This window comes from Cebus imitator, unplaced genomic scaffold (assembly GCF_001604975.1).
Source record: "Cebus imitator isolate Cc_AM_T3 unplaced genomic scaffold, Cebus_imitator-1.0 Scaffold65, whole genome shotgun sequence".
Lineage (NCBI taxonomy): Eukaryota > Metazoa > Chordata > Mammalia > Primates > Cebidae > Cebus > Cebus imitator.
The window spans coordinates 7,024,798-7,037,094 of NW_016107380.1; the positions used below are offsets into that span (position 1 = coordinate 7,024,798).

The window sequence follows — 12,297 nt, forward strand, 5'->3', positions numbered from 1 at the left end:
AAACTGAAAATCCTGCCTTCATCCCCCCCCTTGGGGCTGCAAAGTTCTTTTGATTACCTGCTAGTATTCCTTTCCTCTTCATTTCTAGCTTCTCCTGTCACCTTTACTCTTTAGTAAGCCCAGCAAGACATTTAAAAGTATGTCTGTTTTATTTGACATGTGTCTTTAGTAGGAAGATTTTCAGGTATCTGGTCTACCATCTTGAAAATCTAGAGCCTCTCTTCTGCTGTTTTGCTAGCAATATGTTATTCTTTTTCTGTTTCCTTGACTTGGCCGTTAAACTTATTCATGTTAAATTTTTGTTTTCAAATGGAATTTTTTAAGGCCATGAAATTTTTCATCTACCTAACTCCACGTCTGTGGTATTTGATAAATAATGCTTTTCTTTTCATTTAAAAAATGATCATGTAATTCCCATGGCCATTTCATTTTTAACCCATTGGTTATTTTAAAATAAAGTAAAATATACTTTTGGCTATCATATTTTTAATCTTCTGTGCTCAAAGATCATGGTCTTTATGATATCAGTTCTTTGGAATTTGTTGAAATTTTTCTTTGTTGTCTAATATGTGATCCATTATAATATATTTTTTATATATGCATGAAAGGAATTTGTATCAGGGTGCAGAGCTCTCTCTGCAGATGTTATATCAAACTTGTTTATTGTGCCATTAGAGTCTCTTTTTAAAAATCTGTCTGCTATATATATTATTTTGTAAAAGAGTTCTGTTAAAATCTATTGTGGTTGATATTTGTGTATTTTTCTTTGAAATGTTATCAGCTCTGCTTTATATTTCAAGGCTTTGATGTTAAAGAGCATAAAAACTCATGATCATCGTGCTCTTCATAGATTACTCATCAGTATTAATGTTAAGTTTGTTGACTTATACATGTTAGAAATCATTTTTTTTCCCTTTCAGACAGAGTCTCACTGTTGTCTAGGCTGGAGTGCAGTGGCACGATCTCAGCACACTGCAACCTCTGTCTCCCGGGTTCAACGGCTTCTCCTGCCTCAGCCTCCTGAGTAGCTGGGATTACAGGCGTGCACCACCACACCCGGCTAATTTTTGTATTTTCAGTAGAGACGGGGTTTTGCCATGTTGGCCATGCTGGTCTCAAACTCCTGACCTGAGGTGATCCACCCGCCTCAGCCTCTCAAAATGTTGGGATTACAGGCGCGAGTCACTGGGCCTGGCCAGAAATCATTTTTTTAATGGCTGACTCAGACCCCACTATGAGTTGAATCTAACTGTGGGCTGCCAGTTTTAAACTCCAGCAAAATGTAGACTATAGGAAAAGCTTGTTCTATTGTTCTCTCCTGGGGGTCTGTAGTTTTACGCTGGGTTTCTACAGGGACATGCCTTGACCATTTGATGGCCCTAAATCCTTTAGTTCCAGTCCAACAGAAAGGATGTGGCTTTGGGGTAATGCCTCCAGATCTGAGGAGGTCTTTACTGAGTCCTTTCTGTAGATCCAGTTTTCTATATTTGGCTGACACACTTGAAAGATTGGAGTTTAGAGCTATAGATATTTCCTTTCTACATCAGAGATCAAAATTTACCTCCATTTTTCATTTTTTAAAAAATGTTTTTGGGTCTTGGGGCATGAGGGTGGGGGCAAAGTAAAATAATTCTTACTGTATCATCAGCAACTGGTAAGATATTAAAATTTTATTCTTACCCAAAGCCTATCAGTGGTTTTATTCTTCTGGCAGTGTGAAATGCTTTAACAGCATGAAAAGCTGAATAACAAAAGGAAGATTAATTAGATGTGATAGACACTATTAGATGTTGATGCCAGTTATACGCTGTTTCATTGATCTCCAGAATCAATGAAAAACAGGACTGAGTGGGTAAAAGAATCCGCATGGCTCTAGAGAAGCACTTCTATGAAGTTAACTGTGTAATCTCCACTGTATTTGTAACAGTTGTGAAAACATCAACACAATATCTGCTTTACATTGGGAGCGTTTATTTGTTCATTCTTGAAGCTGCTTCTTAGAACTTCAGCCTGGTAATGCCATCCGATAAGGAATAATGCTCTTGGGAAAAAAATGGTGTTTGAAATGTAGAATGAACTAATGTTTCGATCTTTTCTCCCTGTTTTTCCTTTTGTAGTACGACTATGAATATGATGAAAACGGTGACAGAGTCGTTTTAGGAAAAGGCACTTATGGGATAGTCTACGCAGGTCGGGACTTGAGCAACCAAGTCAGAATTGCTATTAAGGAAATCCCAGAGAGAGATAGCAGGTACGGTAACTGTGGCTACTAAAAGCTGTTTCTAAAGGACTTATGAGTTGTTCACAACATTTTAGAAAACACTCGATGAGACTCTAACGAATGAAACTGAAAACTTCATTGTGTGAATTAGCTCCTTCTGAGGTTTAGCTGCTACATCATTCAGTGTTTGAAATGCAAGACTAGTGGGGAAGAATGGGGCTTTCAGAGACTAGAAAAGAGAATGGCTCTGTGTGTGTTGGCCTCAAGTTGTCTTGGATAAAGGTGGATGTATTATGGGAGTAGGTGGGGAATAAGCACTATCAGAAATGGTTTAGGTTGGAATCAGAAGTTCTAGGTTCCCATCGGACATGCGAGGAGCTTGGAAGTTGTCATTTCATCTTAACAAGTGGAAACCTGAACAGACTGAAATCAATGTCTCTTCTTGGATCCATCAGAGAAGTGAAGTTGCGAGGGAGGCAGCTGCCCCTGAAATTGGAGAGACAGGCGAAGTGAGAGACTCATAACTTTCTGAGCAGAAATCCATGATCAGAAACCTCTGTGGCAACCAGTGCGGGGCTAGGGCAACCAAACTGTAACTCACAAATCTCTAGAGGCCCAGTGTGAAGTCTGAGTTAAAAACTCCAGAGGGGTCTGGACATGGTGGCTCACTCTGGTAATCCCAGCACTTGGGAGGCGAAGGCGGGCAGTTCACAAGGTCAAGAGATCGAGACTATTCTGGCCAACATGGTGAAACCCTGTCTCTACTAAAAATACAAAAATTAGCCGGGTATGTTAGCGGGTGCCTGTAGTCCCAGCTACTTGAGAGGCTGAGGCAGGAGAATCACTTGAACCCGGGAGGTAGATGTTGCAGTGATCTGAGATCGTGCCACTGCACTCCAGCCTGGTGGCAGAGCAAGACTCTGTCTCAAAAAAAACAAAAAATCCAAAAAACTCCAGCAGGACCCAGTCACTAAGGAGTGGGGGTGAGGGTCACATTTTCATGAGTTTTGGAGCTTTACCAGGTCCTCACAGAGACCTGAAATGAGAGAAATCCCATTGTACTTCTGTCAGCAAGAAAGGAAAAGTCACGATTTTTAAATATGCTAGAGCATTCTGTTTTTAACAAGGCCTGTCCTCAAGAGACTCTTTTACCACAGCCTAACCAAACTGGGGAAAAGGGAATACTAAATTCAGCCCATCTCTAGCTGTTCTGTCCTACCTAAAGGCGCTAAAACTAAGAAGCACCTGTAAAATTCACAGCCCAGGGGCACAGGCTCACTAAAACGCGGAGACCTGATCATAGACCTGTAGAACTCTTCGCCTCCCTGACTGCTTCCCACCACATCACTAAAAAGCTTGTTTACTGCAGTACCTTCACCGGGGACATCATGTCCACCTTTCTTGTTTTCTTTTTTTTTTGAGATGGAGTCTCGTTCTGTTGCCCAGACTGGAGTGCAGTGGTGCCATCTTGGCTTACTGCAACCTCTGCCTCCTGGATTCAAGTGATTCTTCTGCTTCAGCCTCCTCAGTAGCTGTGACTACAGGCACATGCCACCATACCTGGCTGATTTTTGTAGTTTTAGTAGAGACAGGGGTTTCACCATATTGGCCAGGCTGGTCTCAAACTCCTGACCTCGTGAATCCACCCACCTCAGCCTCCCAAATTTACAGGCATGAGCCACCATGCCTAGCCCATGTCCACCTTTCTATAGAAAACTATAAGGCATACTAAAAGACAAAAAACACAGTTTAAAGCAATGTAGCAAGTGTCAGAACCTAAACCAGATATGACAGGGATGTTAGAGTCATCAGATTGGAAATCTAAAAGAACTACGATTCACATGCTTAGGACTGTCATGGAAAAGTAGAGACTGTGCAAAAGCAGATGGTAATGCAGGCTCAAGGGATGGAAATCTTAGGAAGAATTTTAAAAATGCTAGAGATCAAAAACAGTAATGGAAGTGAACAGTGCCTTTGATGGCTTCGTTAGTAGGCTGGACACCGTTGCAGGAAGAATCTCTGAGTTTGGGGATATGTCAGTAGAAATTTTCATAACTGAAAAAGCAAAGATGAAAAAGACTGAAAAAAACTGGGACAATATCCAAGAACTGTGGGACAACTACACAATTATAATATATACATTTTTGCCTTTAAAGGTAATGGCAGAAACTGCAATTACTTTTGCACCAAGCTATGCTTGAAGAAATAAGTTGAACCTCACATAGTGAGGCCTTGTGGAAGGTGGAATCTTTTTTAGGGACAAAAATGTTCAGGAAACTGAAGCGCTCTGGCGATAGAATTATCTGTGGCTCCCTGCTCAGTGCTCTGCCTTATGGCTCCAACTAATAATTCTGTCTTCTCTCAACCTCATGATTTCTGCTGCCTCATGGCTTCCCTTTCATCTCTCTGTAAGACATTGCTCCTATAATCAGTAAAGTACAGTTATAGTGTATGACGCAGAGTTGTGTGTCTTGTGTATTCAAAGTCTGAAAGAGAGAGGATTGGATTATTTAATGGATGGTTATTATTATCCTTATTTGGATAATAAGATTTAATGCTGGGCTACATCGTGGGCTGATTCTGGCTGCCCTTGAGTCCACATTCTGTGACTGTGGTAGGGGGCCATGTGATCAGCCTTCCTTGGGAAGGACCCACCCCTGAGCTTCCCTGGTCACCTGTCCACCCCACATCTCCAATTATAGATCTTAAAGGCTTCTCAAGGTTAACATGACCAAAACTGAACCTGGATTTTTTTTCTTTTTTCAACTTTTATTTTAGAATCAGGGGGTACATGTGCAGGTTTATTACAAAAGAATATTGTGTGGTGCTTACGTTTGGAGTACAGATGAATCTGTCACATATACCCAGGTAGTGAGCATATTACCCAATAGTGAACCACAATTTTATTTTTATTTATTTTTTTGAGACAGAGACTCACTCACTCTGTCATCCAGGCTGGAGTACAATGGCCCCATCTCAGTTCACCACAACCTCCACCTCTGAGTTCAAGTGACTCTCATGCCTCAGCCTCCCAAATGGCTGGGATTACAGGCATGCAACACCATGCCCAGCTAATTTTTGTATTTTTAGTAGAGACAGAGTTTCGTCATGTTGCCCAGGCTGATCTTGAACTCCTGTCCTCAAGTGATCCTCCAGCCTCAGCCTCCCAAAGTGCTGAGATTACAGGCGTGAGCCACCATGCCCATCTGTGAACCAGATTTTTATGCCCAAATGTTCTCTCCAGAAAGTACTCCTTGTGTCAGTCACTGTCTCCCCATCCATCCAGCTGTGCAGGATAACCCCCACGATTCATTTGGATTCCTCTCTTTCTCTTGTGCTCCACATCTCCTCCATCACTAGGTCGTACTGTTTGTTGTATCATCCTCTGCTATATACTCTGAACCTCTCTACTCTTTCCAGTCACCACAGCTGCACCTCTAATCTAAGCCTTCAGGCCACTCGCCCAGACTCCTGCTAGTCTGTGCAGTCACCTCCTAACTGCTCTCTGCTTTCACCCTTTTCTCCACTACTAGTCCATCCTTCTTTGAGGAGTCACAAAAGTCTTTCTGAAGTGAAAATCAAGTCATGTAGTGAAAACCATGTGTCAGTGGAGGTCCATCAGTTGTAACAAATGGACTACTCCTGCGGAAGGTTTGACGATGGGGGAGGCTGTGCATGTGTGGGAACCAGGGGTGTGTGGGAACTCTCAGTACCTCCCTCTCAATTTTGCTGTGAATTTACAAACTGCTCTAAAAAATAACATCTATTTTTAAAAATCACATCGTGTCACTGCTGCCTAAAACCCTTCAGTGGATTCTTATGGCAACCAGCATGAAACCCAGAACCCTTACTTTGAATCACCAGGCCACAAGCGATCTGCTTCCTCTGTGGCCTCACCTCCGCTCCAGCCACACTGGTGTCTCTCTACTGGACATACCAAGATCAGCCCAGACCTTGGCAAGATTGCCTCATTTTCATCATTTCAGCTTTAATTCAAATGTCAACCCCTCGGAGAGGTCTTCTCTGACTGCCGCAAACTGAAAAAGACACCCCCTCCCATGCAAGTGCTGTGCCTGGTCCCAGCTCTTTATCCTTAGTGTTTGACTTTCACACTGCCTCCAGGCTCCATATGTCATTCCAGAAGGAAAAGGAAAACAGAGCTTTCCAGAACTGCCCAGTGTACTTTCCCCTCTGCTGCACTGGCCCAAAATACCTACCCCTGCTTACAAGGAACTAGCAACTTTGGCTTTTTAGCCAGCCGTTTGTTTCTCCAAACAAAGTCCTAGAAATAGGGAAGCATAGATATTAGGTAAGCAAACAGTTGTCGCTGCCTGCCACATGTGTAGTTTCATTCAATGTCGTATTTGTTGGGTATCGTTTCAGAGTTTCCTCTTAGTTAATTCATGAGACATGATTATGGATTCTTATGAAACAATAATAAAAATTACTCATTAAATACCTAGGTAATATATATAAAGTTGTCATCTTAAATTTTTTCTTTTAGTGCTCCAGGTTCTTAAGGAGCGTAGATATAGTGTAGACTTTGAAACAATATGAAATGTAATGAGGTCATCACTATCAAATTGCTGCAGCCAAATTCACTACCTTTAGCCACAGCTCTTCTCTTCTCCCCTCTTGATAGATTTAAGTGGACCCTTGGAAGAATAAAACCACTCTGTAGTTTAAGTTTATTCAAATGCTGCTATACACACACAAAACACACCAATACCAGCAAGACGTTTCAGCTCCTGTTCTGTAACAGTGGAGTTGGTATATGCAACTTGTGCATGACAAGCCCTTATCTTGAATGGCTGGTGCAGGGCATCTCCTTGTTAACAATGTAAAGAGATTACAGACAAGTCTATTATTGTGAAGACACAGCAAACAAAGTTGTTTCTGTCCATGTGCCCTGGAGGGGTGTGGATGTTCTGTTGAAAAAGATAGCAGTTATAGTTACAAAGGATAATTGCTAAAGTAGTATGATGTGAATAATGCATGATACAACCGCAGTGCATACTAAACTACCATCTGTAAACTACCATCAGAGCAACAGAAACAGTTTCTGCTATGTGTTTCTTTCATGTTCTCAAACCACTGTTAGAGAATCAAAGTGGTTGTAAGAGAGAAGAGGTAGATTTAGTATGTTCTCATCATCTACCCCCAACTAGTGGTTAATCTCAGGTTGCCTTTTTTTTCCTGATATTCTACATACCATGAACTGGTTATTTATTTTATTTTATTTTTGAGATGGAGTTTCATTTTGTCACCCAGGTTGGAGTGCAGTAGTGCAATCTCGGCTCACTGCAACCTCTGCCTCCTGGGTTCAAATGATTTTCTTGCCTCAGCCTCCCAAGTAGCTGGGATTACAGGCATCCACCACTATGCCCAGCTAATTTTTATATTTTAGTAGAGACGGGGTTTCACCACGTGGCCAGGCTGATCTTGAACTCCTGACTTCAAGTGATCCACCTACCTTAGCCTCCCAAAGTGCTAGGGTTACAGGAGTGAACCACTGCACCCGGCTGTGGACTGCTTATTTTTATATCATTCTTCACCAGCTGTATATGAGAGTCAACAGGGGAATTTTTTTGTTTTGTTTTTTAATTGTACTTTGGACTCTGGGGTACGTGTGCACATCCTGCATTCTGCAGGATTGTTGCATAGGTACATACATGCCATAGTGGTTTACTGTCTCCCGCCACCGCCCCCCTCCCCCTCCGCTGTTGCCTACATCAGGCATTTCTCCTGGTATTACCCCTCCCCATCCTCCCCACCCCACGCTGTCCCTCCCCTCCCTTCCCCTCCACCCCACCACCTACCCCAGTGTGTGATGTTCCCTTCCCTGTGCCCAAGTGTTCTCATTGTTCGTCACCCGCCTATGAGTGAAAACAGGCGGTGTTTGGTTTTCTGTTCTTGTGTCAGTTTGCTGAGAATGATGGTTTACAAATAGAGCCAAATCATGAGCAAACTCCCATTCACAATTGCTACAAAGAGAATCAAATACCTAGGAATACAACTAACAAGGGATGTAAAAGACCTATTCAAGGAGAACAGCAAACCACTGATCAAGGAAATAAGAGAGGACACAAACAGATGGAAAAACATTCCATGCTCATGGTTAGGAAGAATCAATATTGTGAAAATGGCTATACTGCCCAAAGTAATTTATAGATTCAGTACTATTCCCATCAAGCTACCACTGACCTTCTTCACAAAACTGGAAAAAAACACTTTAAACTTTATATGGAACCAAAAGAGAGCCCACATAGCCAAGACAATCCTAAGCAAAAAGAACAAAGCTGGAGGCATCAGGCTACCTGACTTCAAACTATACTACAAGGCTACAGTAGTCAAAACAGCATGATATTGATTACTGGCATCAAATTGATACCAAAACAGAGATATAGACCAATGGAACAGAGCAGGGGAGTTTTTAAAAATACTGATGCTCAAACTCTACTTCCAAAAATCCTGGGGTGGTCCTGGACAGTTAGAAGCCCTCTAGGAGATGTAAATGTCCAGTCAAAGTTGGCAACCACTGGTCTAGATGGTTAGCAGTAGGGATTTGACTCAGACAGGGTAGTCTGGAGATACCTATAGATTAATAGTTTTGTCAAAACCAAGTATATAAGTATCTATGATTATCTAGGCCATTTCTTCTTTCCCATCTTACAAATAATTGAGAAGAAATATTATTTTCTTATAATTCTTATAGACAAGCATAGTGTGTTGATGTTAGCAAATTATAATTCCATCCTTGTTTAATGCTTGGCACTTACACTTAGTGAAAATGCTGGGTGTTTGTAATATTTTTTATATTGGAGAATAGTGCTTGTCCTTAGCTAAGTTGGATTCTGACTATTACTGCAAATTTTGTGCTATCTCCTTAGTTTAAATAATGAGGTAAGAATATTGATTCTCCAGGATCTTAAGTTTGAGCATTGATGTTTTAATTTTCAGTAGAGGATCAAGAGGTGGGAGCCTTTTGATTAATAATTAACTGAGGGCCCAGCATGGTGATGCATGCCTATAATCTCAGCACTTTGGGAGGCTGAGGCTGGCAGTTCACATGAGGTCAGGAGTTTGAGACTAGCCTGGGCAACATGGCAAAAGAAAAAATACAAAAATTAGCTGGGCATGGTGGGCCATGCTTGTAATCACAGCTACTGGGGAGGCTGAAGTGGGAGCACTGCTTGAGCCTGGTAGGCTGAGGGTGCAGTGAGCTGTAATCATGCCACTACACTCCAGCCTGAGTGACAGAGAGAGACCCTGTCTCAAATCATCATCATCATCATCATCATCATCATCATCATGTTAGTTGGTTGTTTCAGATATTTTTTTCTTTATCTCTCAACCCTGTAGAATACAGAGGCACAGTATTTGCCACTAATGCATATCAAGAGCAGTTATGAGCCAGGTTTGGTGGCTCATGCCTGTAATCCCAGCTCTTTGGGAGCTGCGGCGGGCAGATCATCTGAGGCCAGAAGTTTGAGACTAGCCTGGCCAACATGGTGAAACTCCATCTCTACTAAAAATGCAAAAATTAGCCGGGTGAAGGTAGCAGGCACCTGTAATCCCAGTTAACTCAGGAGCCTTAGGAAGGAGGATCACTTGAACCCGGAGGACAGAGGTTGCAGTGAGCAAAGATTGTGCCATTGCACTCCAGTCTGGGTGACAAGAGTGAAACTCCATCTCAAAAAATAAATAAATAAATAAATAAATAAATAAGGAAAAAAAAAAAGAAAGAAGAGGCATGAACTAACACGAAAGTGTTTTTAACCCTTATAGAAGAAATAGAAGAAGCAAATTGTAAATGCCTGTATAGTTGAGAGTCATTACCTAAGTATCTTATTGGTAACACTATATATTGGTATTATTTCTGGTGTTATTTCACTCGAGAAATTTTGGAAATGTTTTTGCTATCTCTAACTGATATACTATTAAAGTGCTGATTTTAATACCTGCCCTTCATAGTTCCTAAAGCAATTCCAAATAAAAAAAGAATAATAGATCTTAAAAATACAAGTCTTTTTGTTATTGTTATTGTTGTTGGCTGCTTTCTGGAAATATTACACAGATAATAAAAATTTATTTAAATTAAATGAATTTAGATTTTTATAAATTAATTGCTTTACCTATAGTACTTACTCTGAGAAGCTTATTGAAAATAGAATTATTCAGTATTAACCAATGGATTTGTCAGTGTAAGATCTGAGGATTTCCTACATATAGGACTGAAGCAAATGAGAGACATCAGGTTTGCACTGATATGAATTAGTAGTTAGTGTATTTCATACCTGTAACCTCCATTACAGGAGATATATATGTATATATTTAATTTAGATTATATACATATCTATATCTTGAGGAATTGCTTTGAGTCTGTATTTATTGTTGCTGACACCCTACCAACATTTAGCTTCTTTTTTTTTCTTTCTTTTGAGATGGAGTCTGGCTCTGTCACACAGGCTGGAGTGCAGTGGTGTGTGTGGTCTTGGTTCACTGCAACCTCCACCTCCCAGGTTGAAGTGATTCTCCTGCCTCAGCCTCCTGAGTAGCTGGGACTACCGGCACGTGCTACCACACCTGGCTAATTTTTTGTAGTTTTAGTAGACAGGGTTTCACTGTGTTAGCCAAGATGGTCTCGATCTCCTGACCTGATGATCCGCCCTCCTCAGCCTCCCAAAGTGCTGGGATTACAGGTCTGAGCCACCAAGCAGGGATTTAGCTTTTTAAGTAAAATTTGAGGCTACTGATTTGGAGTGAGCACCTGCACTAGGCTCCAGCAGACCAGCCTGTGGAACCAAGGTAGAGTTCCACGTCACCAAACCAAAACTAAGCAGTTTACTTGAAGATCTGACCTTCTAGGAAATCAGGAGTGATGATAACTAAATTCCCAAACAGGCCAGTTTTCAAAACCTAAAACAAAACAGGGTCACAGGGACTGATCAGATGGCACCTAGCCAACCTGAGCTGGCATGATAAGGAAGTCCCCTCTGCTTTAACCCCTGCAACGGAAGTAACCTGAACTAACCTATCGTTAACTACTTGGTTTTTGCTTATGTTGTTTTTGTTCCTGCTCAAGCTACCTTATGAAAGAAAACCCACTGTTTTGCCATGCCCAGTGGACCTCCTGTTTTGATTGGATACTGCTCATGAATCATGAATAAAAGCCAATTTGATTTTTAAAACTCAATTTGCTGAAATTATGTTATTTGGCAAGCAAAACAGTAATTACATTGGGGCTACATTAAATTCAGGGTGGTTAAGAGTCTATAAAGCTTTACAGTACTTCCAATAATCATCAACAGTGTTCTGCTCCAGAAATATAAAGTAACTTTCATAATTTGATACAGCAACATATATCAAGTATGTAATTTTGAAGTCACACTTTCAGTGTGGAGGCTTCATTAGGATTGGGTAAAACTCATGATAGAGTAGAATCAGTGGACACAGTAAGGTGAAGATTTTGACGTAAGGGGATCAAAGAGATTTGAGATAAAGTGGTTTTATGTTTGCTATTGAAGAACTGACGGGACTTTTAGGAAGTTCTGGAATGTACATTAAAGTTGTTTGCAAGTTTTGTCTTCTTGGTCAAGAATCTCCTGATTAATAGCAAATTGTAATAGTAAAGTTTTATAGTCAATAATAAAGTTGTGTTGATGAGGCCAATGGGATAGAAAGTCATGTTAATATGTTGACTGGGCGTGGTGGCTCATGCCTGTAATCCCAGCACTTTGGGAGGCCAAAGTGGGCAGATCACGAGGTCAAGAGACTGAGACCATCCTTGCCAACATGGTGAAACCCCATCTCTACTAAAAATACAAAAATTAGCTGGGTGTGGTGGTGTGTGCCTGTAGTTTCAGCTACTCAGGAGGCTGAGACAGGAGAATCACTTGAACCCTGGAGGCAGCAGTTGCAGTGAGCCGATATCATGCCACTGCACTCCAGCCTGGAGACAGAGTGAGACTCTGTAAGAAAGGAAGGAAGGAAGAAAGGAAGGAAAGGGAAGGGAAGGGAAGGAAGGGAAGGGAGGGAGGGAGGTAGGGAAGGGAAGGAAGGGAAGGGAGGGAGGG

General features: G+C 41.4%; 1 protein-coding gene across 1 annotated transcript in view; it reads left to right on the forward strand.

Moving 5' to 3' along the window:
* MAP3K5 (mitogen-activated protein kinase kinase kinase 5) overlaps positions 1–12,297 on the forward strand; it is a 148,606-nt gene that overhangs the window by 77,891 nt on the left and 58,418 nt on the right. Inside the window, exon 13 of the mRNA XM_037739239.1 lies at positions 2,118–2,251. Within this exon, the coding sequence (XP_037595167.1) occupies positions 2,118–2,251 (134 nt within the window). The remainder of the gene's footprint in view (positions 1–2,117; positions 2,252–12,297) is intronic.